General features: G+C 42.6%; 1 protein-coding gene across 2 annotated transcripts; it reads left to right on the forward strand.

Moving 5' to 3' along the window:
- Positions 1 to 1,651: 1,651 nt before the first annotated feature.
- Positions 1,652 to 27,449, forward strand: LOC125891082 (cytosolic sulfotransferase 3-like). 2 transcript variants are annotated; one of them, XM_049580037.1, is made up of 9 exons: positions 1,652 to 2,446; positions 17,675 to 17,813; positions 20,964 to 21,071; positions 24,371 to 24,501; positions 24,689 to 24,815; positions 24,916 to 25,013; positions 25,295 to 25,469; positions 25,562 to 25,676; positions 27,121 to 27,449. In XM_049580037.1, the coding sequence occupies exons 1-8, from the start codon at positions 2,354 to 2,356 to the stop codon at positions 25,672 to 25,674; spliced, it is 984 nt and encodes a 327-aa protein (XP_049435994.1). In that variant the 5' UTR covers positions 1,652 to 2,353; the 3' UTR covers positions 25,675 to 25,676; positions 27,121 to 27,449. The 2 variants fall into 2 exon arrangements, with proteins under 2 accessions (XP_049435994.1, XP_049435995.1); XM_049580038.1 differs by lacking the exons at positions 1,652 to 2,446; positions 27,121 to 27,449 and adding an exon at positions 16,532 to 17,276 and having other exon boundaries at positions 25,562 to 27,103.
- Positions 27,450 to 27,875: the final 426 nt, after the last annotated feature.

A 27,875-nucleotide genomic window follows, 5' to 3' on the forward strand; every position in this document is an offset into this window, starting at 1 on the left:
GCACAAAAACCACTTGGTTAGGGTCAGGAAAAGATCATGGTGTGGGTTAAAATGAAAAAGAAAGTGACAAACAAATAAGCTGTGAGCCTGCTTCACCTCAAGCCTTTCCCAGCTGACCCAGAGCTGGTCGCGGCGCACAGTCAAGGTAGAAATACGCCCGCCGGGAGCCGTTCAGCACAGCGGACTGTCGGACCAATGGGCTGTCGGACCAATGACATGGACCCCAAATGACCGTGGCGAAGAGTTCATTGTCCTCCCTACTGATTCTGGTTGTATACTCTGACCTGAACTCCGCTTCTTGTCAGTTTGTCTGAGCTGGTCTGCTACCAACCAACACTATTAAAGGTCCAGCCACTAGAAAACTCACTATAGGATATAACCCACAGGACAGTGATGATCTGATTGTTTTCACAACAGCTACAAGTGTACAGATTCCTGTAGACATTCACAAATCTCATGTTGTACATGCAAATTGAGGAACTCTTACATAACTCTTTGCTCACATTTGCAAATAGCTCCACTACAATAATGGCCTCATAAATTACAGTATAATGTATTTCACAGCTGTGATGTGCTTCCAAAACATAATGGATGAAGTACAATAAAAACAAATGCTTCTGCCCTTTGCTCAAGGCAGTTCAGACAATAATTTCTTACAGCTGTGCTTTTGGCAGGCAACCTCCACTGACACTCCAGATTTTTTTTTTTTTTTAAAGATATTTTTCTGGGCATTTTAGCCTTTAATTGACAGGACAGGTGAGTGTGAAGGGGGGAGAGAGAGGGAGTGACATGCAGCAAAGTGCCACGGGCTGGACTCGAACCCGGGCCGCTGCGGCAACAGCCTTGTACATGGGGCGCCTGCTCTACCACTAAGCCACCAACACCCCACACTCCAGACATTTATTATGCCTACAGTATGTCCTCTAATTTGTATGATTTGGAAGAAGAACAATTGGAGAAATCTGTCTTTAGCTTTGGAAATCAGCTCTAGCACTGTACACCATAGGTACCCAGTACTTACAAAAACATTTTTGTTATAAATCATTTCTCCTTTCCTCTAAAATACCCAGGAGGTATGAAGTGTCAAAGAATCGGGTGCCTGGAAGTGGGCCTGTAGGCTCCCGACCTTGAACTTCTTGTCTCTTGTTAGTTGTCTTCAAATGTCGATTTGATATCTTAGGCTCTGCTCGCAAATACTTAAAGAAGCACTGGAAACCGGCAAGGTCCGATGCAATCAAGTTTAATGTGTCGACAGGCTTTAACACATACAACTTAGTGAGCCAGACTCCGGAGTGTGGCTAACGAACTGCGTTCAGAACCCTAGCTTATATGCTGGTGGAGATCCAGACAAGTCTCCACCTTTTTTGCTAATCCTTCCTACTCGAACCCAATTCTATTGGTGGAGAACTTCTTTGTGTCCAATTCTGATTGGGCCCGTTTTTAATGGTGTGATGTAGCCTGGAATTTCCCAAAATTCCTTCCCTTAGGTTCTTTTCCATTCTCGCTCTATTTTTTAAAAATATGTGCATTCTGGGGACTCTCTATACAGTCCACAATGCGTCTAGTTTCATGCAAGATGTGAATTCCAGGGACTTCTACACGGCCCACAGTGTTTCTAGTTTCATGCAAATAAAACCTTGGAGTACAATATGTCAGCAAGTGTGTGCTAGTTACAGCACCTGATTATGTGTTTCATCATAAAACAGGACATGGTGTGTTCTTTCAGTAAATGACCTTGACAACAGATTCAAAGGAGTGAATGATCAAAGGAGTAAATGACCTCGACAGTATCTAATACAGATTCAAAGCTTTTATAATGCCTTGTACATGATTATATGGCTCTTTTTTGTTTCCCAATCACTTAGATATCTTAACTTTATTACTTGATTTACTAAGCACAAACTTTTACACTACATTCCCCCCTTTGGGGCTACATAGTCCCATAACTATTGATTAAGATTAACTATTACCACACATGAATCATTTTCCAGTGATTATCAACAGCTCTAACTCATAGATCATATTTCATCAATCATCATTTTGTCACACATCTCTTCATTAATGAATAACATACGACATGTGTCTTCTTATTAAGGAGTAGGCATAAATCACAGCTTATTGATTTGCACACAAATCGCGTGTCAATGAGTATTATGACATCATCATACATGATTGTTACTTTGTCATGTCCATATCAGTCCTGGTGACTTAGGAGTTGCTGGGTCGCCATATTTCCTCTCAGCACAGAGAGCTCCTCCAGGAGGGTGTCTCTGAACTGGGTCATTTCCTTGAGCTGGGTGCGCAACCGCAACAGCTCGTTGTTGGCGTGCAGGTGATATTGCCAGATTAGGGTATGATTCTCACCCTTCCTGATTGCATAGGTCTCACGGCGAAGTCTGCGCAGTTTCATATGCAGTGGGAGGGGAAGACTGCGCACCAACATACGGTAAGGCCCTTGGGGAACAGAGTGAAGCTGGGAACGCAGTATATTTTCCATTTCACGATCTCGCTTGGTTTTGGCCCTTCCCTCAGGCAACAGCCTTAGGTGGGCTTCAATGAATTCTGGGACCACTCCATACTCATCCTTCAGCCTTTGACGTGTGTAGGACTGCAAGGGTTGTATTGGTGTGGGGCCTATTGGTCTGCCCCTTTCATTCTTTTGCCATTTGGCTGGTTCTGGGGTGGGTTCAGGAGTAGTAGGTGAGTAACTCAGTGACTCAGCATCATCGTCCGTTGTTGATGAGGGGTCATCACACACACGGTTCTGGCAAGAAAGATATCCACTCTGTCCTGGCACTTGTGGGGAGGTGGGTGTCTGAACCTCTTCAGTGCCCGCTCGTGAGGTGGTAGGCCCTTGATCTTCCATGGCTCTCTGCATATACTGTGACGGGGGATATTGTGGATAAGGGTTTTATGGAATGGGGTCAACTGGGGCCTGGCCTCCCCTGATGGAGGCGTCTATTGCTGGATGGGAAATTTCTTGGGAACTATCAGCGTGGCTGGGGGCTATTGGTGATGACAGCAGTTGATGAAGTGTGTATGCTGGTGGTGGATCGCCCAAGACTGCGGTGTAGACCTGTGCCGACGTCATCGTGTAGGGGTTGGAGCTGCGTCGTCCGCCCGTCTGGACACCTTCATTGGGGTTGCAAAGGGACACCTGGCGACTGCCCACGGGGTAGGGTGGTGGAGGTGGACGAGGAGGTCCCATCACGCTTGGCACCTGCTGCTGATATTGGAACACTGGCTGGTCCTCTGGGTTCTGTTGGTACGGGTGCGGGGTTCTCCAAGGCTCAGCCATGGTTTATATCTATCTTAAAATTTGTAAAGGACATCTTTAGTGTGCTTTCCTTTTCCTGTTAGTACTGTGTCTGTCCCTTCAACATGTGATTGTGTACACAAGCCATGCAAGCAAATTTACTACATTTAGTGATTAAGTGTTAGTAGGGTTGGTGACAGCAAGACCTCTGTGTTCTACATTATTTCCTCATATTCTTCCTCTGTCCCTGTACATTGTTTGACATCATTATTGCATACTGATTTCCCTCATTCAGCTCTGTGCTTTGGTTGAAATTCTTAAAGTCTTTCCCTTCAGAGCCACTCATGTCTTCATACAAATCTGTGATTGTCTTGGGACGAGAACCATGATCTATTATAATAAATTGTCCTGCGACGCTTGTCATCGCTCTTTTGATGAGGAATTGCACTAGGGGAAGAATGCAACAGGCTATTACAAGAAGAGCCAAAACAACAAATCCCAACAACATTCCCACCGTGTATAAAATCTTTCCTGGGGATAAAGTTGATAGCCAGCTCCAAATTGAGGAGATCTTAGTGTTCCAATTAGAATTCTGCACATGTTGGTCTTGCAAGTAAGGCGTATGTTTTGTAGGGCTCGGGTTAAATTGCCATCTTCTCCTGTGTGCATAGGGATGACGGTACAACAATGTTCTCCTATCACATCACAGACCCCTTGATCTTCAGCGAGCATAGTCTCGATAACGAGCCTGTTCTGCACCGTCATTAAGGATGTGGTATGTAACTGTTCGCTTACACCTTGTAAGGCTTCTATAGTCCAATTCACAAATCTTTGCTGGTTATACCATAAATAATTTACCCAGCGGCTGTTACGAGCCGTATACTGGGCATTGGCCGCGGCTCCCCATAGTGGCCAGGAGCCCAATGCTCTACCTGACACTGTCCATGCTTCTGATATAGCCTGTTGATCTGTGGGAATCCCTTGTGGCACCGGATCCCATGTAATGTACACACTAGCATCCTCCTGCCAAGAGTGCGTTTGAGTGCTGGTTGATCTACGAGACCGAGTGTTAGTACTGTTGCTTAAGCTATTATTTACGGTCATCATTGCAAGTTGGCCTGTTAACATTAGTGGGGTACAGATTCCTGTCTAATTTGCTGGCAGCACAACTTTTACCTGTAGATCTTTTTCACACATCCAAAATATGTCTGCCAGTGGTGTTGTACCATTAGTTAAATTGAATGTTAAAATCCAAGTGGTATCATTATAATGACATCCCATCACATACGAATCATTTCCACCATTCACCACCTGATGACACTGAATTTTAGCTTCTTGGGTCGTGTTACACACCTTCTGTACCCCTGTAAGCTGCGTTGTACCCGCTGTCGAGGATACATTCCCTACAATCTCCTCATATCTACACTGGATCAACCTCTCTGCTTCTTGGGAGGAGTTAGCAAAAGTAGCATTAGTTAGCCAATGTTCTATATTATTTCCCCGTGCCACACAAAATGGAAATACAAGATCTGGTGCCAAATGTACTACTGGGGGCATGTGAAACTCCTGCTGGAACTGGTCAGAAGCATTGTTAAAGGTTCCAGGACAAATTGCAGTCGTGTTGGACCACCTTTCTCGTCCCGCTGCCATCCACATAACACAGGCAGTAAAACACGTCTTATGTTCCCAGCATTTATCTATGTTTGGGAGTGGTCTGACCCCTGGTAGGCCTTTCCTTCTATGGCATGCTATACACGTGATGTTAGTTACCTGTTTGGCAGAGTATTCTAGCCATTGATAAAAGAGGTTGTACTTCCAAGTGGTGGTTCTAATTAGTTCTACCCTCTGCATCACCACGTCTCTTGGCTTTCTCTGGGACGGTGGTTTCAATTGGAGCCACTGGCGAGCTACTTTTGTAGATACACTATGCCCTGTGTCTATATCAGTGCAGCCTCTCATGTCACACATAACTCTTGCTGTCACCTTTCCCTCCGCAGTACAGTGTGAACTTATAGATTGACCATGCAACCTGATATTTCCTGGACCCTCCACCAAGATGTCGTCATAAGCATGTGATTTGTAGTAGGTTAGTTGTATCATCTCCCTATGTGGTATCTGTCCTTGTTTTGCAGCCATGGTTCCTACTGCCATTAGGCATTTGCTTATCTGTATCTGATGCTGATTGTTCAGTTCTGTTCCTGCACTCTGCCTCACTTTTAGGATGAGTAATAGGGTTAGTAGTATTGCACCTATCACTCCCACATTAGCTCCTCCTCTCCTGCTATTCAAACCTTCCTGTTTGCTGGGAGGATGTTCCTTCTCCTGGTTCTGATCCCCTTGTGTCTGTGTCTCCTGAGTTTGAGTCTGAATCTGAGTCTGAACCTGTTTCTGTGGCTCTGCTCTCGCCTGGTTCTGAGCTAAGGCTTTCTTCTCCTTCTTCTCCCTCTGCCTCTGTTCCCTCTCTCTCCTGTCCTTCTGCCTCTGCAGCCACCTCTCTCTCTGTACTTGTCCTCTCATGATCTTCCCTATCTCTAGCAGATGGTGACTCATGAGGTTGAGATTGGCTGTCAGTCCTGGCGGTTGAGGAGCTCCTTTCTGATGAGCTCCCTGCCACTGTTGATACCCTCTCCTGTAGTGACCCGCTGCTCTCACTCTGGGCTGGACTGCTGCCATCTCCCTGGGCTGCCTCTGCCCTGCGTCTTCATGCAACGCGTGCTGACCTCCTTGTCCCCTGTTCCTGTGGGGAGGCGTCGCCATCCCCTTCTGGTTGATCACTTTCTGGGGAAGCTGCTCTCTGCCTGGTTCTAGGCCGGGGTATGGGTGGTCTCTCTGGGACTTGTGGGTTAGCTCTGCAGCAGTGGTTAAGGTGGAACCAAACGTCCTTACCTTCAACTTTCAAGGCAGTTGGTGTGGCAAGTATCACCTTGTATGGACCTTCCCTTCGTGGCTGGTCCCACTTCCTTTTGAACACCTTGACGTATACCAGCTCTCCCGGGCGTATTCTTTGGAGTTCTCTGGGGATGTCGACCCCTCTGTTCTCAGTGGCACCCTTCACCTGCTGGAACACAGCCCTGTGGATACGTGTTAGACTTTGTAAGTATTCAAACATTTCACCTTGTAATTGTTCTAGGAACGGTCCCTCATGGGGACCTCTTAAGTAAGGTAGCGGCATGGGCCGGCCCGTAAGCATTTCATGCGGTGTTAGATGCGTGACTCTGCTAGCTTGTGAACGCATAGACATTAGTGCAAGCGGTAAAGCATCCACCCAGTTAAGTTTATTTCCACTATCTGCTACTATTTTAGCTATTTTGGTTTTCAGAATACCATTTGCCCTTTCTACAGCTCCCTGTGATTGGGGATGGTACACGCAGCCAAATTTTTGTTTGATCCTAGTTGTTTCAATGTCTCTTGCATGACGTTAGACACAAAATGGCTACCGTTATCTGATGATATGGTATCAGGCATCCCAAATCTTGGGAATACCTCTTGGCACAAGAATTTTACAACTGTTCTGTGGTCTGATCTTGCTGTAGCTTTTGCTTCCACCCATCTACTGAATCTACATATGACCACCAAAACGTATCTCATTCCCTAGCTCTTGACTGTGGTCCCATGTCTATATAGTCTAACATGATGTGTCTAAAGGGACCGTCTGGGAGTGGTATGTGTGCCAATGGAGCTGAAAAAACTTTCCTGATGTTGTGTTGTGCACAGATATCACATTCATTTAATACCCTATCCACTGTAGCTGCCATAAATGGTGACCACCATACTGCTTGTAGTTTCTGACTATCTCCCCCTTGCGCAATGGTCGCTACCATGCGCCCCAATTATGGCGTGTCTCAATAATAAGGTGGGTAGTACAAAGCGCCATGGGCATCTAGCCAAACTTCATGCAGCGGCCCTGGTCGCGTGTTCTTTATAGCTCCCCTTTTTATCCACAAATGTTTTCCAGCTTCGTCTACTCTATCCTGGGCAACTTTAAGCGAGGGCAAGGAAGTGAGTGACTCGCAGTCTTGTATGGTAAGTATAGGTGCCATTACCGTGCCTATTGCCACTCGTTTGGCTGCTTCATCTGCAAGGTTATTACCTTTTGCTATCAATGTGTCAGTTTTTTGGTGGGCTGGACATTTAATTACAGCTAGAGCTTTGGGAAGCGACATGGCTTCTAAAAGGTCAAGTATGGCAGCTCCATGGGTTACTGGAGTGCCGTCTGCTCTGCGAAATCCTCTTTGTTTCCAGATGTTGGCATGAACATGGCATACACCATAGGCATATGCTGAGTCTGTGTAAACATTTAGTGATTTTCCCTTTGCCAATTGACACGCTGCTGTCAAGGCTTTTATCTCTGCGAGTTGAGCTGAGCAAGGCTGAGCGAGGCTACAAGATTGCAGTGTTACAAAGCTTTGGTCAGTGTTATTGAGTTGAACAATACCATATCCTGCATGACTTCCGGTGCCATCGCGAAAACAAGAGCCGTCAACAAACAGTGTGAGATCTGCAGGAATTGGTTGGTTATGTAAGTCTTCCCTAGCACGCATAAAGTTCTCTGTTTCATGAATGCAATTGTGTGGTGCACCTTCTATGGGCAACATCAGTTTTGTGGCGGGATTAACGATGGTGCAACGCTGTATGTTAAGTTCAGGGGCTGACAAAACAACTTCATAGCCCGTGCGTCTGGCTTGCGTTAAAACAAAACGTGGACTTGTCAATAACGCATGAATTTGGTGAGAAGTGTATAGCATCACAGGATGTCCCATGGTCAGCGATGATGCTTTCTGAAAGGCAAAAGCAGCTGCTGCCAGTCCCTGGTAGCAGGGTGGCAAACCAGCTTCTATGTTGTCAAGTTTGGTGCTGTAATAGGCTAGTGGTTGTTTACCTGTGGGTGTGTCTTGCATCAGGACAGCACACGCAAATCCAGACTTCTCTGGAACATAGAGGTGAAAAGGTTTAGCATAATTAGGCGTTCCCAACGCGGGGGCGGATTGCATGTCACTCTTTAATATTTGGAACGCTTCCTTCGCCTCCTCTGTCCACTGCAACTGTGCTGCATTATTTGTTTGTCCTGCTGCCCTAATCAGAGCCCTGAGGGGAGCAGTTTTTATAGCATAGTCACAAATCCAAGGTCTGCTGTAACCTGTCATACCCAGAAAAGACAACATTTGGCCAACCGTCTGCGGTTGAGGGGCCTGGATTACTGCTTCCAGTTGTGAGGGTGCAATAAGCCGTTTGTCCCCAGATAATTTTCTCCCCAAATACTCTACTGACTGTTGGCAGAATTGCAGTTTGTTTTTGCTAACCTTATGTCTGCCCTCTGCCAAGGCTGTGAGTACAGCAATGGAGTCTTTTTCACATTGCTCTTTGGTTGTACTACAGATAAGCAAATCATCAACATACTGTAACACAGTGCTGGATACATTCAGACTAGCCAGATCCTGCGTCAAAGCGCGGTTAAATAGTGACGGCGACTCCGATAGACCCTGTGGCAAGCGCTTGTAAGTAAATTGTCGGCCTTCATATGTGAAGGCAAAAAGATATTGAGAATCTGGATGTAGTGGTACACTGAAAAAGGCTGAGCACAAATCAATGACTGTGTACCACTGGGTGTTTGGTGGGATATTTGATAGCAACGTATGTGGGTCTGGAACATGTGGTACTTCCTGTCTATTACCGCGTTTACAGCTCGTAAATCGTGGACCAAACGGTAGTCTGTGGAATTTGGTTTTCTTATGGGGAAGATAGGCGTGTTACAAGGACTTCTAGTCTCAACCAATACCCCTGCTTCTACCAACCGCTTAATTGTTGTTCTGATGCCATCAATGGCATGCTGCTTGAGAGGATACTGTTTTTGATATTGTAAGTTAACATGTGGTTTTAACTTAATGTGGACTGGTTGAGCTGATTTTATTAAACCTACATCTGTTTTGTGGGCTGTCCACAACTGTGGTGGAACTTGGTTTAGCATTTCTTCATGTTCTGTAGTGATTGCCATTTGTGTGGGCGTGGTTACCTCTACCGCTACCTTGTGTGCTACTGCCTCATCACCTACTTTGAGTGAGATCCTGATGAACTGTTTATCTTTGGAAACGTAAATGTATTTGTTTTGTGTAGGCGTCCACTCTTGCACCTGCAGAGCACGTTTAACCATAGGACCAAGATGATGAGACTCACAATTTCCTGCCACCAACAATGTAACATGTGGTGTGGAGTTTGGTATCTGAAACCACCCTGATAATTCTTCCGGAAGGTGAACAGCCGCTACACCCTCCGGCCCCAAAAATATGTCCTCACTTGTGATCAGACATGGTTTTTTGTTAATTGCAGCATCCCAGCACTCTTGGTAATCTACGTGAGTCTGATCTTTGTCATACATGAGCGTGCAGTGCAGTGGCAGAGTGGGGGTGTGTGCTGTGTCATAGTGCATGCGAATCCATGTCTCCCATTCAGCCCATTTCTGTTTGAGATGTGACTCTGTAGGTGACAACTGGAGCCAATAAACTAGGGCCTGTTGTTTTTCTGGTGCAGTCTGGGGAAGCTGGGACATCATGCCTTGTGGGGGATCATCAGGGAAGTCCAAATACAGCCCATCTTGGGTGCACATGATCTTAGCCTTCAAGGGACACAAAATGTCTCTCCCCAATAAATTTACTGGGGTGGAGGCTGAATACAGCAAAGGAGCGCAGATGACCTTGCCTGCAATGAGCATTGGAACAGGCTCTGTTAATGGTATGATTTGTGATTTCCCAGAGAAGCCTATTGTTTTTATCGATGATGTGGAGAGGGGGATCCTTGAGCCTTCTTTTCCAATGCATGAATATGTAGCACCAGTGTCTACCATGAAAGCATACTCACGGTCCTGGATGACAACAGGTATGATTGGTTCATCATGTGATTGCAATGATATAGCTGGTAACATCAGTTCCCCCTCAGGCTCCTCTGGGCATCCCTACCAAGGGCGTGGCTGTTCCATGTTGGGCCAGTTTTGTGCTGGACCTTCCCATGGATTGCTGGGGCATTGAGCTCGTATGTGGCCTGACTGTCCACACCCCCAACAGAGACCATCAGGTGGAGCCTGATTGGATAGTTTGCACCCATGTGAGGTGGTCCTGGTTGCTGATTGAATTGTTCCTGATATCCCTGCTGGTTGCCTGGTGTGTAGTTTCTGCCCCCTCTCCATCCACGGTTTCCTCCTCGGCCCCGCCCTCTGGGGGGTCGTTGACCGCCACCACCTCTTGGCATCTGTGTTGATAGTAATGATGGTGGTGTGTGGCATTAACAGCAGTGTCATTACCTGTTGTGTTGGAGTCAGCCAGGGTTGGCTGTGGAGGAGCTTGAGACTGGCCATTCTGTGGGGTTGCTTGGGTTGCCATTACCATGGGGGCTTGAACCTTGGCTTTCTCTTTCTCTTTTTTCACCAGTTTGCTTAACTCTCCCAGTTGTAACTGAGTTAGTTTGTTAGCCAATTGTTTATCATCTTCCTCTTTTTTCTTTTTGTCTTTCTTGTAGAGCTCTACATGATGAACGATGTGCTCTGTAAACAGTGGCCATTCCATCTTCATCAATCCTACCACTCCCTCTAGGCGTCGCTGTACCTCTTCAGGCATGGCCTTTTTCACCATCATTTTAAAGAGGCTCTGAGTGGTCTTGTTGGCATTCCATGCCTCTCCCGTCTCTTCCTTCCATCTTTTTTGGAAATTGTGTAAGAATTTTGAAGGACATTCATCCTCCCCCAGGGTTTCTCCTTCCAGCTTGGATGGATCTCTTTTTGCTGGGTAATGTTTTCTCAGCTGTTCCCACACGCGAGGTCAATAGCCTCCAAATTCCACTCCATCATTGATGTTGGTTCCATAGGCAGCACTCAGCCCAGCGTCTGTAAATATCTCCTTGGTGTTTTGTTTTCCTGCCACGTACATGAGGATGGCTTTGATGTCCCCCACCGCCAACCGTATGCCGGCTGTGGTTTCTTCTAGGGCCAATATCCATTTATCAGCACCATCTGTGAGTATTGGTAGGCGCTCTGCCAGACCTATCATGTCCATGAATGGCCACGGTTCGTATTGTTTTCTGCCACTGGTCTTTGTTATTATAGGGTACATGCTGGACCCCTCACTGTCTTCATTCTCTTTGAGTACCTTTATGACTCTCCCATTTCTTAGTGTCATACCTTCTGGACTCAGACTGCCGCTGTGCACTGTGGTATTATGTGGCGCCAGGTCAGTGTCTATATCTGGTATTTCTTCTGTTCGCCCCTTGTCTGTCTCCATTGTGCCTTGGAGTCGTATAGTGATGTGTTCTTTTGTGGGTTTGGCATTAGGTCTTTGTTGTTCTTGTGTCGGGCCTTGAGGTTGCTTAATTTCCTCCTCCAAGGTCTCTATTTCCTGGGACATTTGGTCCAATTTTTCGTTAGTTCTATTAATCATTTCCTGCATTTGTCGCACCATGTCCTCATGACCACTCTCAACCTTGGGACTCTGGCTACTTCTGTCGACCTGCATGGCACTCACCTCGTTGAGTGAGCCAGGTGGTGGGCTGGGGGTAGCTCTTTGCCTAAGCCATTCCTCTCTGAGGCGCTGCAGCTCTTTTTCTATTATTATGTTCATGCCTGGGGTGCTCTGGCATCTCAGCAGCCGCTCCTGTTTCGTCTTTTGTGGGTGCCTGATCTCCTCAACAGGGAGGTCGTGACAGCTTGAGTAGTGGGGCTTAGTATTCTTTACCTTTAATTGTTTGTGCCTCTGATCTTTACGTCGTTTCGTGGGTGGGACCTCTTCTTCAATGGGAGGAGCTTCCTCTTGGCTGATAAGTCCTGTTAGTTCCATATCTGCGGTCCAGGCACCACCACTAACTCTCCTGTTGCGAGGTGTTCGATATCTGTCTATCTCTGGGGCCTCAGCTTCTTCATCTTCTTCATCAGCTATCAAACCATCAGTACTTTCTGTGTCTGAGAGGAGAGGTTTCTCCATCGGCAGCTGGGCTCGGGGTTGATGACTTTCTCCGTTTGGGCTCCTTTTTAATGTGTTTGTTCAGGGTTACTGTGAACGTCCCTCCCACTTGGTCCCCTAGTTCTATGTCTTCCAACAACGGATATTGTCCCATTATTGGTTGTGTAGGCTCTTGTGGGTATGGGGGCGGTGGTGGTGTGGGCAGGGGCGGTGCTGTGGGCTCTGTAGGGGTTGTGGGCGTCACCTGCTCTGTTGTCTGTTCTTTTCCTTTTTCCTCCAATTGCACCATCATTTTTGTCCCTGTTTGTTTGAACCATCCCAATACCTCTCTTTCTTTTGCTCGCTTGTTCTTTAACGCGTAACTGGCCTTAGTATCGCGAGCCTCAATGTGTCTTAGTTCTGATTCTACCTCATCACAGCATGCCAGATTGAAGGTACCATCCAGAGGCCAACGATGTCTTCCTGATGTTCTCTTGTTTTGATTCTTTTAGCTCGAGTTGGATGTTGTCTTATCACTACCTCTATGGGGGTCAAAACCCCTTTTTCCATTTTACCCTGTTCGGCTCCCATGAAGCCTTGCTTTGCCTCACTATTTCTAGAGATTTCTGGCTGTCTATCTGTTTCTGTAGTACGTATCAGCACCACTATTTTCCCTACAGTTATGGCAGTTTTGTATCGTGTTCCTCTAATTGGGTTATACTCTAATTTATGTGACCCGTCCTCCTGTGGAACTTGAACTATGCACCCAAATTTTCCTGTCTCCCACTTAATTTTTCCGGGCACTACAGTGATCTGCAGCCGGATGATAAATCTCTCCTGTTGTACTTTGTATTCTTATCTGTTGCAGAGGCAGTGAGGCTACTGGCGCCTTCATAGTTTTCACACAAGTATTGCAATAGTAATGAGGAAGGATTCCACAATCTGCGCAAAAGCGCTTCCCATGGGGCACCTGGAAACAGTTCTTTTACTTTTTTCAAATTTACAAATTTGGTGATTTGCCAGAGCTTTTGTTTGATTTTTTTGCTCGCTTTGCTCGTGCTCAACCCCCTTGCTATTGTAATAAGTCCTTTCTATCCAGAAATGTGTTCTTATTCCCCCGTATTCTATCGGGCCCTCAGTTAAACAGTGTTCTTCTCCCCAGATCTCATCTTCAATGATTTCTCCCTCATTCATCTATTTTTAGATCCTCACTGTTTCTCCCTCTCAGTGCTCACCTCCCTACTGCAACAGATTGATTTATTAATTTAATTTCTTTTCTGCTGGCTCTATTCCACCCAGCTCTGAACAGTTTGATCTCAACCTGTCTTTATTCACTTATTTTATTTATTATAAACCTATTCATATAAGCTATAATTACTTATTTTAAGCTGTACTTATCGCTTATTTTATTTATCTTCAAAATTAAATTAAAATAACAGATATGTCGTTTTTATTCTCCCCTTAACAGCCAACCAGTTTGTATGGAGTTCACCCGAGCAACTGGTTCAATCAGTGAAACATGTGGACTTTTCGTTGGTACCGTTAGCTTTCCAGTCCCCAGACAATTTGTTGACGCCAGGTTGCCATTGTCTGGTTTTGTTTCACTGAGACACTGTTAATAACTACCTCATATAACAACTTTAAAACAGATTTCACAAAACAAACACAGATACCAGATTATGACAAAACATACAAACCCTAGATTGTCTGTTTTCTTGTAATGACCTTTAACCCACTAAAGATCAGAACCAAAATGTCAAATTATAACAAAGCTCTGTTTTTGTGTGAGCTCACAACTGTTGGCTGCATTCCCCACTCTGTGTTGGCTGCAGTCCTCACCTCCTCCCTTCGTACTCTCTGTCAAGTCAGTCTCCCAATGATTTGTCAGTCTTTTTACAGCTATATTTTTAACACTTTACTGTATTTACAACACTATACTGTTTTTACACACCTAACTTCTAGATATACTATAATGTATGTACAACAAGCTTACAGCTTACAGTCAGATTTTTACACTTTTTGATCGATCTGTTAACTTTTTTGACTTATTTTTTGTCTTTTTCTCTTTTTCTCTTTGGTTGCAACGTCTTAAGCTCTGTCCGTTCAGTCCCGTTTTGTCTACGGTGACTCCCCCTCCTTCTTGGCTGGGAGGTCACTTTCCTCAAAACAGCGGTATCCACAGAAGCTTTTTTAAGGCCTTTTATCTCTTAAGATTAAACCGCCTATTGCAGTCCTGGTGTCTCCCCTAGACACACCCACTCAGGGTGTGCTAGGCAAGCCAACAGCGGTATCCGCGGATTTACTTCCAGCATTCCGTCCGCGCAAACCTGCCGGCTGGCATCAACACCCCCGCCCCTACAGGCTAAAGGGAGCGTTGGCAAGTTTCGGCAGTGGTAACCACGTATATGCTTTTGAGTACCTCTGACTCTTTTTTATCTCTGCATACCGCCCGAGCAGCCTATTGGTTGATTTAACGACCCTGCCTTCACAGATTTAAAGGGTCCGTTGGTCAAGTCAATAGCGGTAACCACGGCTATGCTTTTATCTCTTACTCTTTTACCGGTTTTACTTCTTTATTTTCTCTGTTTTCTCAGTACTTTAAATACTTTAACTATCTTATCTACTTTTGTTGCTTATTTTCCTTTCATTCACACACACATTCACTCTTCCGCGCCAAGATCTCATGCGCTACACCAGACCTAGCCGTTTCCCAGTGATGTTAGTTGTGACTCAATAATGCTCCTGATAATTCAGCCAATTTAGATCTCTTTTAGCAATTCAACTGATTAATTCATCATAACTAGGTTCTTTAGAGGAGGAACAATGTCAAATACCTTCGACCCGGGCGGCTCCAGCACTGCACCCCAGACACACCCGGTTTAGGCAGAAAAAAGGCTCTGCTTACCTTAGTTTGGTGGCCACCTGTGTGTCCGGCGTACAGCCCAGTGCCCCCGGTCTCCGGCTCCAACACGCCCTTCTCTCCTGGCTGGCTCCTCACCACTTGAAGTGTCAAAGAATCGGGTGCCTGGAAGTGGGCCTGTAGGCTCCCGACCTTGAACTTCTTGTCTCTTGTTAGTTGTCTTCAAATGTCGATTTGATATCTTAGGCTCTGCTCGCAAATACTTAAAGAAGCACTGGAAACAGGCAAGGTCCGATGCAATCAAGTTTAATGTGTCGACAGGCTTTAACACATACAACTTAGTGAGCCAGACTCCGGAGTGTGGCTAAAGAACTGCGTTCAGCCTAGCTTATATGCTGGTGGAGATCCAGACGAGTCTCCACCCTTTTTTGCTAATCCTTCCTACTCGAACCCAATTTTATTGGTGGAGAACTTCTATGTGTCCAATTCTGATTGGGCCCGTTTTTAATGGTGTGATGTAGCCTGGAATTTCCCAAAATTCCTTCCCTTAGGTTCGGTTCCATTCTCGCTCTATTTTTTAAAAATATGTGCATTCTGGGGACTCTCTATACAGTCCACAATGCGTCTAGTTTCATGCAAGATGTGAATTCCAGGGACTTCTACACGGCCCACAGTGTTTCTAGTTTCATGCAAATAAAACCTTGGAGTACAATATGTGAGCAAGTGTGTGCTAGTTACAGCACCTGATTATGTGTTTCATCATTAAACAGGACATGGTGTGTTCTTTCAGTAAATGACCTTGACAACAGATTCAAAGGAGTGAATGATCAAAGGAATAATTGACCTCGACAGTATCTAATACAGATTCAAAGCTTTTATAATGCCTTGTACATGATTATATGGCTCTTTTTTGTTTCCCAATCACTTAGATATCTTAACTTTATTACTTGATTTACTAAGCACAAACTTTTACACTACAGGTACTTGCCACTAGGCACCTACAAAAATTCTTACATTAAGAATTCACCTATCCATAGATACTAGAGCTCCATCTACAGATTTCTGTTAAAAGTGACATATTCTGTCATAGTCTGTGTATTTTTACCCTGAACGCAAAAATTCTTCTTTCTTCAAAATTTGCTTAAGTTTGTGCACATTCAGAGTGGTGCAGTGTGTATGTCTGGCGCTTTTATTGTGAATAGTTCATCTTGTTTCCCTATACCTACATTTAAAAGTATACTGTGCAAGATGTTCCTAAAAAACAAAGTATAGACACATACAGAAGTAATCCCTTTAAGACACCTTGACACCTCAAGCTCTTTGTCATTTTCCTCAGGCCATTCCTAAACCGTTTTTCTTTTCTTTTTTTTTTTTTTTTTTTTGCAGTGTCACATGGTGGATTGTCCTGGTGGTGGTGGTGGTAGTGGTGGGGGCACTGCAGTTGTGGAGGGGGAGTACTTGGTCTGAAATGGTGTTTGGGTGGGTGGAGCAGGTGAATTCAGATGAATGCCAGGACCCAAGGTTTCCAAGCAGAACACTACATTGTAACAAGATGATCAACTGAATGTTATTCATTTCAGCTGTCGGTGGTTTTAATGTTTTGGCCAATTTTCAGATCAGACTTTCCAGTCTGTCCTGGTCACTCGACATCCTCCTTCACCAGTACCTTCATCCCAAGTCTAGCACCCTGAGACTGTACAATAAGTGAAACAAGGAGGGCAGAGGACTGGTGTGATTCAAAGCCACTTCTTCAATCTGTCGGTGGTACACACCGTGCATGGACTTGTTGCTGCTTGAGGTATTCACTCGGGGCCATCTTCCTGATGCATTCCTGGATCTTGGTTGTTTCGTCCCAGACAGTGGCTCTGATGCTCACCAGTCCTTAATGTACAGTCTCAGGGTTCTGGACTGAAACAGTGGCCTCTATATCCTCTTTTGGCCAGCTTATTATATCAAACTCAGAGTCTTCACTAAATGGCCCTATTGACTACACAGGGATCAAATGACCAGGACAGACAGGAAGTCTCAACTAGTGGGTGGTTCAAAGATACAGGTCTGGGAGACTATGGACCCATAAAAGCCAAAAGTGAGTGAGTGCCACTCAAATCACATCTAGAACTCAGCTTGTGTTCATGTGCTGAACAGATTAATTTGTCATCAGATGGGAGGACTGTTAAAGATTTACCATTGACACAAATAAGCTCGGATAAAAGGAAAAAAACAACCAGGAAAGAGCAACAAGGTATGTCTCCAGATAATTTTATCATCATAGTGTGCTGTTTAACAAAATGCTCACTTTCCAGTGAGGTTTAATAATTTCTTAACTTGTAACATGTAGCTAACGTGTAAAAAGACTTTTTGTCTGTAGTGGAAGAAGTATTAAGATCCTTTGCTTAAGTATAAGTAGCAATACCACACAGTGAAAATATTCCACTACAAGCACAACAGTACAACAGTACTTAAGTAAAAGTATGTATTAGCAAAATTAACCTAATTTTTTGCAATTTAGCAAATGTGTGTGGAGACTTTTGAAACTGTTTTTTATCTGTGTGTGTGCATAATCAGATGTGTAAATGTGTAAAAAAAAAACAAATCTCTAAATGTGTACTGAGATTTGTGAATTTTCTCTCTTTTTTAAAGATGGATGCGATTTCTCGACCAGAACTGTTTGACTTTCAAGGAATCTGGTTGACGCACTATTATACAGACAACTGGGAGAACTTTGAAAACTTTCAGGCCAGGCCAGATGATATACTTATTACATCATACCCCAAAGCAGGTCAGTCTGTTAACATTAACAAGATGTGCTTTGCTTTATACTGTATGGGGTGCCGTTTGTAAAGTGTCTCACGCTGAAAATAACATCAACATTTTGCCACATTTAGCTTCAAACAATGTTTTAAAAAGTATTGTGATTTTTTTAATGTCACCTTTTACCACATTTACAGCAATATTTGTTAACTTAGAAATATATTAAATAGTTAAATCTAAATATTAAATCTAAATCTAAATGCTAAATCTAAATCTAAATCTAAATGTTAACTCTAAATCTAAATCTAAATGTTAACTCTAAATATTAAATCTAAATCTAAATGCTAAATCTAAATCTAAATCTAAATGTTAACTCTAAATATTAAATCTAAATCTAAATCTAAATGTTAACTCTAAATATTAAATCTAAATCTAAATCTAAATGTTAAATCTAAATGCTAATAAATCTAAATGTAAAATCTAAATGTTTTGGGTGAAACTAAATATTTAGCTAATATGCAAATTCACACTGCCGGTCACCGGAAGTACCAAAATAAAAGCTCGAGATGGAACATACATTAGCGTGATAATAACTACCTAAAATAACAAGAAACGTGTTTGGAGAAATTGTATTTGACGTGTACTTTGAGTTGTTAGTGTCCCTTCGTCGGTATTAACAACCTAAACTAAGCTAACAACCGTCAGTTCTTAGCCCCGTTAGCAGTGTCTGTAATGACTCATTAACTCTTAAACGGTCCGTGAAAAAAATATCTTTTTCCAGCGGATGTCTTAGTTACAACATGATTGAGCTAGCAAAGCAGTTTTGGGTTGCGATGGGGTATTTATTCAGTTTTGGGAAATCACGATGTCTAGACAGCACCAGTGGCGCAGCAGCAGCTATCAGGGCGTCATCTGTTAAATGTCTCCCGTTGTCGGATACGATATGAAACTACTCCAGTTAGCTCAATCATGTTGTAACTAAGACATCCGCTGGAAAAAATATTTTCTTCACGGACCGTTTAGAGTTAGTGAGTCATTACAGACACCGCTAACGGGGCTAACAGCTAACAGTTAGCCTCGCTAATCTACGATAACCATGTTATTAATTTCAGACCGTGATAGTAATGTTTGTTCAGTCATAGTGTTTATAGGCTTTACAAACACCAGATTAGTCTAAACGGTGATACAGTGACGTGAAAAACGTGAGATGTGCATATATATATGTTGCTAAACTCCGCTGGTTTTCTACCTGGAAGTATTTGTAAACAACAAGGTGATTCCCTCAGAAGGGACACTAACAGCTCAAAGTACACATCAAATAAAATTTCTCCAAACACGTTTCTTGTTATTTTAGGTAGTTATTATCACGCTAATGTATGTTCAAGTGTCCATTTCCCCCGATAAGTTGGTTTTAATTCGTTATTTGATTCTATAAACAGTCTGACCATCTCGAGCTTTTATTTTGGTACTTCCGGTGACCGGCAGTGTGAATTTGCATATTAGCTAAATATTTAGTTTCACCCAAAACATTTAGATTTAACATTTAGATTTAGATTTAGATTTAACATTTATATTTATATTTAGCATTTAGATTTAACATTTAGATTTAGATTTAGATTTAATATTTAGATTTAGATTTAGCATTTAGATTTAGATTTAATATTTAGATTTAACATTTAGATTTAGATTTAGATTTAATATTTAGATTAAGATTTAGCATTTAGATTTAGATTTAATATTTAGATTTAACATGTAACATTTAGGTGCCACATTTAATATTTAGATTTAACTATTTAATATATTTCTAAGTTAACAAATATTGCTGTAAATGTGGTAAAAGGTGACGCTAAAAAAATCACAATACTTTTTTAAACATTGTTTGAAGCTAAATGTGGCAAAATGTTGATGTTATTTTCAGCGTGAGACACTTTACAAACGGCACCCCATAATACTGTAGCTCTGGAATAGATGTGTGTATGGACTTTTGTACTCCTGCAACACATATAGCTATAGATTTATTAAGAAATGTATTCAGTCCTCAACACAGTCACGTAGCAAAACCATACAACAAAAGGCAATACCGGAAATTGTCTCTGCTAAAAACAAGATGGCTTTCCTAGTCTCTTGTAGACTGCAGTTTGGCCTTTGTTGTGGATCAAAACCTAACATCCATAGATAAGATCAGTTTCATTTTTGAACTGGAGCATCTGCAGGTTAATTCCATACCTTACTGTGTTACATCCGATAAAATTAGGGTGCCTCACTCAATACATTATTGTATTTAAGTTTTGGCAGAGGAGTAAACATGAAGTTCTACTGGATGACAGGAAATGTGTCGATTGGATAGTTTTGGTGTTAAAAAAAGAAGGAGAAAAGAAGAAGTCTTGTGCAGTAATGATTCGGAGTTTGATACTGTGGGATCACTGTCACACACTTTTTAATGGACTTCATGAACAGACAAAGTACACGGAGTTGGATAGAATCAAGACAGTTTGACCAGCTTTTTAATCAGGGAAAGTACCCTCACTGATGTGTATATGTGTTACTGTGGTTACATGTATAAATTAGCATAAATAGGTTCTGGGATACACATGGCCTTTATCAGGATAAATTATGAGATCGCAAACAGATTTCACGATCAGCAGATGAATTTATTATTGGTCTAGCTGTTGAAATCATGTTGACATCACATATCTGCTATCATAAAATCCTGTGGTTGGTTTGTTTTCGTTCACACCACAAACAAATAGCATCAGAGTTCATTTGGAAGCGGACTAAGACCCGCCTTTTCAAGCTGTCTCGGTTCGGTTTTTTGGTCTGTACCTGGATACTATTGACCGCATTCACACCAGCCCAAACGAACCATACTTATGCATACAGACCCGAATTTGTTTTAACCTAACCAAACAAGTTAGGTGTGAAAGCACTCTTAGGAATGATAGGAGATGAAAAAACCCACCAGTTTTTGTTATCTTTGCCACCATTTTGACTACAATGAGCCAGGAGGGACAGTTACATTAGGTGCAGAATGGCCACAATCAGTTCCTGCGGCAGCATAGCAGCCAGAACAAAGCCCTCTTGCAGACATCTACATTCTACTGAGTGCACTTTTCTAGTTATTTGTAGAATTAATTGTAAATAATTTATAATATCTTTTTTTCTGCCATCTCCCTTTTAGGAAACACCTGGGTCGCCTACATCCTTGACCTGCTGCATGCTGGCCCAACATCTATTCGTCTCTTTGCAAAAGTGATTCCCTTGGAGATCTGCATGCCACGTGTGCCAGGTTGAATCATATTTAAGAATATGTGAACATTTTTATGCCATTGTTCTCAGCCTTCAGCTTAAATCAGTCAACTAAGATGTTTGCATAAATACCATGTCACTGACTACGTTTACATGAACATGAATAAGCCATTTATGAGGCTTTTCCCAGTTCTGATCATATTCAGGAAATAGTGTTTACATGAGCACAGAGAAATCGGGTTATTCATATTTCCAATTACATATAAATTATGAGTAAGCCTGTTACCGATTACTGCAGTCTATTTGCACAGACTGGGACTGGGAATAACTGGGATAAGTTGTACACATGCAACAGTATTTTCTTTTGGAGAACTCTAGCGAGCATATCCAGGAAAATCACACAGGCCAGGAAATATTGCGCAAAATAACCCCAGTCAGGCCACTTTTTTGTAGTAGGGGGGTCTGAGGGTCCCCACCAGGAGAATTTACTTCAAAGACTTATTTTTCTGCATTTTTGTGATTCTTAGTGCAAGTGAATCATAAAAACTAATGAGCCAACAACTGCTTGGTACAATGTACTGTTATGAACCTCATAAAACAAAAAGGTACTTATCATCAAGGAAGGAGGGAGACGACATAATGACTAACCTTTAACCAGTACTGATTAAGTAATAGTTTATTATTTAATAATAATTTATGAAATATTTAAAGAAATATCTTACCTGCAAGTTGCTTACTGGAGTTTCTCTTGCGTTACTACTCTCCCCACCTTCAAAAAGAAAAAAGCAAGAGCACAACATATTTTTCAGTGTATGTATTATAATACAGATTTGTGCATCAGAACTCAGTTTCTTCTACCATTTGGAGGGTCCCAACCGCTATGTAAAGAACCACTTGACTAAACTAGCTGACTCTTATGATGCTATGATGCATGCGTGTGATTTGCGACCAAATCACAGCCATGCTGATAGACAATAAAACAGCACTCCCTCTTATGTAATATTGCCTTATTAACATAGTTCTACAAGCACAATTTATCAACAGTAAAATGCAGAAACAGGTTATGATTCGTTTGTTTATTTAATAATTCATTTGGCTCCGCCAGCACAAATAGTTCAGCAGCTGGACTGGGACAGTACTGTTGCCAAGCAACACAAACATTCCTGCACACTAGCTTGCTACCTTGTGCTAGGTCTACTTTTTACCACAGATCAACTTCTATGCATCATATAAGCTACATCTTTATGATTCCATTTTTTTTGCGACCAGTGAAATAAGTCTGTTGACAGTCGCTTTGGTGGAATACAGGTGATACTAATGAGTTAAGAGCAGGGACATAGTGGGACACAAATTCAGCCCGGCGCACTGGACCACACACCGGCCCATGCACCTGCCCACACATTTCTACCTATAATCCTCTATATGCTTGTACACACTACACAAACGCTGTCCTCAGAATTTTTTAATTTTATTTTTTATATACTTTATTAATCCCCAAGGGGAAATTCAATTTTGCACTCTGTTTGTCAATTACACACAGGTCCAAACACACCACACTGGACCTATACATGCACTAAGTGGAGAGATGTCAGAGTGGGCCCAGCGGTTGGGGGGTTCGGTGCCTTGCTCAGGGGCACCTCGGCAGTGCCCAGGAGGTGAGCTGGCATCTCTCCAGCTACCAGTCCACGCTCCATATTTTGGTCCGGACGGGGACTTGAACAGGCGACCCTCCGGTTCCCAACCCAAGTCCCTATGGATTGAGCTACTGCCGCCCCAAAAAGAATCAACTGCATAAGAAAATCAACAGTTATCGTTTAATTCCAGACTATAAAATAAATGCAATAATGAATTGGCCACAAATGGCTTATTATTTAACTTAAAATAAGCGCATATGACTCTATCCTAATGCATCTAATTTTATGCACAGTATAATTGTCTGCCTTGCCCTGCCCAGCCTACAATGTATGTTCAAAAATGAATAACAGTTGAAAGTATTTGAAATGTCCATCCCCGTCTAGCTATGATGCTAGTTAGCCAACTTTGGCTAAAGCTTACCTGTCGAGGAGAAGAGTAGCCACTTCGACATACGATTTCAAATTCTTCTCCGCTTTCAACTGTCTCCACCGTTCAAAAGCATGTCCTATATAGACCCTTGCTTTGCCTCGAGTTTTGTCTTGGCGTTTTTGGGAATCATAACAAGGTTGTTTGGGTTTAGTCGCACCGTCATCCATTGTAGCTCAGTCGTAACTAACTGATGTTGAGACTCTACTGACTGCATGACTGGTAGACGGCAGTGGGTGGCGCAACAGGCCAAAACACAAATTCAAAACATAAACATGATTTGCAGACCATAATTTTTTTTTAAATGCAAATTTCCTGGCTGTACTATTGTTGTCGGTGAGATCAGTATGTTATATTAACATTATTCCTTAGTCTCTGTGACATATTAGGAGGATTTTATGACTGCTTTAGATTTCTTACATATAGCTCCTTTAAGTTTTTTTATTTTTGTGTTTATGCGCCACCCTTTCTTTTTTTTTACCGGCTTTATTCATGTTTCCTGTCTTTCTCCTTTCTTAGTAGCTAGCACTAACGGTCAAACTAGCCTAGTCTGCCATAAGTAATGACTGATTTCAAGAAAACAAGAGCCTCTCTTGTATTGGAGGAGGCTGCTCTTATCCCCTCCTTCAAGTATCAAAACATAAAATTGACACCTACGTTCCCTCCGAACATCTCACAGCAAACAAACAACATGGGCAGGACGCCCATTGCAGCACTGACAGCTAGCAACTAGCTTGACATTCACCAGTCTTTTTTCTTTCTTTCTTTGACCACCGGGGCGTCCACACCGGCCCACTTGGTGACCAGCCCACCTCAATTCGTACCGAATGTCCCTTTGGCCAATCTGCCATTGGTTAAGAGCTTGGTCAGCACTTTGCATCGTCTTCTGATGTCATATGAGCATACCTGGAGATTTGCAGCGAAGTATTCTTTCTGTCCTTTCGTCCTTTTCTGAGCATCCATTATTCTATTCAAATGTTATTTGTGGTAATATGTTTCATTTTGCGGTGCATTAACATAATTAAGATGCCCCCAGCCTTTCCTCACTTGGTTGGCTGCTTTGGGTGCATTTGACACAGTGCAAAGTGTTCACAGCACTCCCAAACAAAATTTTCTTTAATCTGCAAAACTCCAAAAACCTGATCATGGATGGGTTATTCATGTTCATGTAAACACACTAATCCTATTGTGTTTGAAAGGTTGTGTGCCAGGGAGAGTCCCTCACATTTACCACACTGTAGGATTCACTGACATGTTAACTGTTTTACTAATGTACAGGAATAGGGTCTGCTCCACCAGTGCTAAAAGGAACAGAACTAGTGGACAGGCTCACCCACTCTCCTCGAATCATCAAGACTCATCTTCCAGTCCAGTTTGTGCCAAAGTCCTTTTGGGAGCAAAACTGCAAGGTCACAGATGCCTTTTAAGTACAATATTAATAGCTGAAAATTGTTCTGAATCAAATACCTGTGTTATACAAAGTTAGGAAAGACTGAATGAGGACAAGAGGAAACGCATCTGATGCATGGGTACCTCCAGCTACAAGTACAGGTTTTTACATTTTTTTTTTCATTTATTCATTTTTTGTGTGTGTAGATCGTCTACGTGGCCCGCAATGCAAAGGACAGTGTGGTGTCTTACTTCCATTTTGAACGCATGACTATGGTTCACCCAGAGCCTGAAGACTGGAGCAGCTACCTCCAGAGATTCATGGAGGGAAAGAGTATGTATGAAATACTGTAAAAGATTGTTGTTTGTATCAGAGATGCACAGATTTACTCCACACTCCTCAAGTGCTTTCATTTACTGTTCTGTGGCTTCAGTGGTCTTTGGATCCTGGTACGACCATGTGAGCGGCTTTTGGGAGAAGAAACAGCATTATCCAAATCTCCACTACATGTTCTACGAAGATCTGATCAAGGTAATATTCTTCTTTTTTTCTTCTTCTTCTTTTTTTTAATTGATTTATTTGTGCAGGGATAATACACCTTAATCAACAACAACATTTACACTTTGCTGTAAATGCATCAGCATTAGCTAGAGCTAATTTTCAGCTGCTGTCCCTGGGCCTGATGTTGAATTGCCATTGTGGGTTGTCTGTGCATGTGCTTGTATGATTCACCATATCCCTGTTCAGATTACTTTTCCAAAGTTCATTGCTGGTGATAATGTGATGAAAATATTTGATCATTGTGCTTCCAGGATACTGGACAAGAACTAAACAGACTCTGCTGCTTTCTTGGTTTGTCTCCTTCAACTGAGGAGAAGGAAGCGCTTCTCAGAAGAGTGCAGTTTGATGAAATGAAAGAGTATGACAAGGTTAACCAATCAACGGTCGGAGTGATGGATTTCAAAAAATCTTCCTTCATGAGGAAAGGTACACTGGATAATGAAATGCATGTGACATGACAAAAAATCAGATCTCCACCTTCAGCTAAAATACCTGTCTGATTTTCTGTGGTTCTGCAGGAAGAGTTGGTGACTGGAAGAACCATTTCACTGTGGCCCAGAGTGAAGAGTTTGATGAAGACTACAAGAAAAAGATGAAGAATCCTACCCTGCAGTTTCATACTGAAGTGTAGAGGTTGTGAAGAGTCCTGAACTGAGATGTGATCAAACAGATAATCACGCTGATGTTACTGAGTCTGATGTTTAGTTTTATTGACAAGAATATTGTCTGTTCTGTGGAGGACATTTGTTCTTATAATGATAACAACAGATGTTATAAAATTGTCAAAGAATTTGCAAAAAGCAAATCAAATCTTTATGAATGTCAGACTTTGGCATTTATGCATTTGACCCATGTTGACTGTTGAAGTGATGATTGCATTTGTATTTACCTAAATTAACTGAATTCAATTTCAAAGATTTCCTGGAAATTACAGATGACTGCAGTGGCACTTCAAATATTTTGTACAATGCATCAAGACTCATCTTCGCTGTTTTTGCCAGGGTCCTCAGTGGGCTGTATGTTACTGTTATTACTAGGTCTGAAGATCAGAAACTGAGTAAGGGGACTGATGACAGTTTAAATAATGAAACCACTGATGTTTGACCATCACTGTGCAGAACATTTTATGTGCAGAGTTTGTTTTCATCAAGCATCAACCTTTGGGGCTGAAAAAACAAAGCCGGCAGGAAGTACCATAAACTGAGGTTCTTTGATGGCCACTTGAGGCTGGCTCCAGGCACCAGTCAATCCCTATAGACCCCCATGTTAAAATGCCCAACTTAACAGCAGAAATAAACATGTTTACAGCCTGGTACAAAAACTGTTTTGGTCTCTGTAACTAATTTAGCCCTTCATGGCAACTGTACAGGGATTGAATTTTAATATTATGCACCGGTTTACAATTTATGAAGGCTTACTCATATTTAGCGGCAGGCTGTTTTGAGAGACAGGCTGTCTGCTGGAAAAACCTTTTCCCTTTCCTCTCTTCTGAGGTTTAGGCTTGCACAAATCACAGTACAAATTTGCTGACAGTGGCTCCCTATGTTGTCCAACACACTCCCAGTGGTACCACTGATGAGGGCAGTATAGGGGCCTTTCCCAACCCAATATAAAAATGTAATATTGTCATACAGACATTAACAACTTAAAGCTTACATGGATCAAATACCCTTCCCTAGTCTCTAGAAAACAGTCATGTTCAGTTGATTGTAAAGTGTTGTATATTGTATAGATTATTGGGAAATGTAGAAAGAAAAAAAAGCATCTTAAAAGCATCAAAGTGAAAAACACGAAGATGTTTACATAAATGTAAATATATTAATTGATTTATCAAGTTATTTATTTCTTGTAATGAAAAAGGGATAGCATATGAAGCTCAGCGTAAGTTCAACCAGGAAGACCTTTCTCGTGCTCACCCTTTCACATTTTTTTCCATCCCACTCTCCACTACTCCCTCTAATCAGCTGACTATAGGAGTAACTCCTCTAGTTATCCAATCACACTTTGCCAGGATCTCTCAGCCAATCAGGATGCCACTGCAAAATTTTAAATCTGCTCTCTCTTCTGCTGCTGTCAGCCATCATTTTAGGCAGAATCTTCACACCCTCCTCCAACCCGGTCACCTCCAGCCATCGTATCCAGAGTCCAGGACGAGCTCAACAAAGGCTCATTCCTCTACTCATCCAGATCATTGGCACTTCTCCATCTTCCTCTCATCTCATCTTCACCACCTCTACCACCACCAGCGTCTAGACCCCGGGGGGGTTCTCTATTCGACTATGGATTCATCACTCTCCTTAAATCAAACCATCTCTACGGGGTCTAATCGCCGAAGACTTTCCACATTCTTATTCATTCGTTCACATGTTAATAAATATTCTTTTACCATAAAAACATGTCTCTCCTAATTGAAATAAACTTCCAGGTAAACATTATCAGCACGTACAGATCAAAGGTATGTGCTACAAATACATCTGTAGAACATAAAATGGGATTAAGGTTTATTTTCTCCATGGGTACAAAACATTATGACAGTTCCTTTTTACGCTGCAGAGAGGGAAGTTTGTCCCAAAGCATGTCACTGTTATACCCCACACCTGAATGAATGGTGAGTCATTCAGCTGTGAAAGTGACTACAGGACAGAGCAGGAGTGGGTAGGGTCAGGCCCACTACTGTCACAACTAAACATTGAAACTTTGTCAACATTCCCACAACAACAGTGGTGCGTGTTATCATCACCATCAACACCTTTCTTTGAGCAAAGTTCTTCGTTTCTCAGGACCTGCAAAATGTGATCAAACCGGAAGTCTTTTAAGGTGCTGACACACCAA

This window comes from Epinephelus fuscoguttatus, linkage group LG7 (genome assembly GCF_011397635.1).
Source record: "Epinephelus fuscoguttatus linkage group LG7, E.fuscoguttatus.final_Chr_v1".
Classification (NCBI taxonomy): domain Eukaryota; kingdom Metazoa; phylum Chordata; class Actinopteri; order Perciformes; family Serranidae; genus Epinephelus; species Epinephelus fuscoguttatus.

Excerpts from the sequence above, each read along its gene's own strand:
- LOC125891082 (XM_049580037.1), top strand. The coding sequence starts at position 2,354 with ATGATTCTCACCCTTCCTGATTGCATAGGTCTCACGGCGAAGTCTGCG. Across the intron at positions 21,072-24,370 it reads CTGCATGCCACGTGTGCCAG|GAATAGGGTCTGCTCCACCA; the intron begins GTTGAATCATAT and ends ACTAATGTACAG. Across the intron at positions 24,502-24,688 it reads TTTGGGAGCAAAACTGCAAG|ATCGTCTACGTGGCCCGCAA; the intron begins GTCACAGATGCC and ends TTGTGTGTGTAG.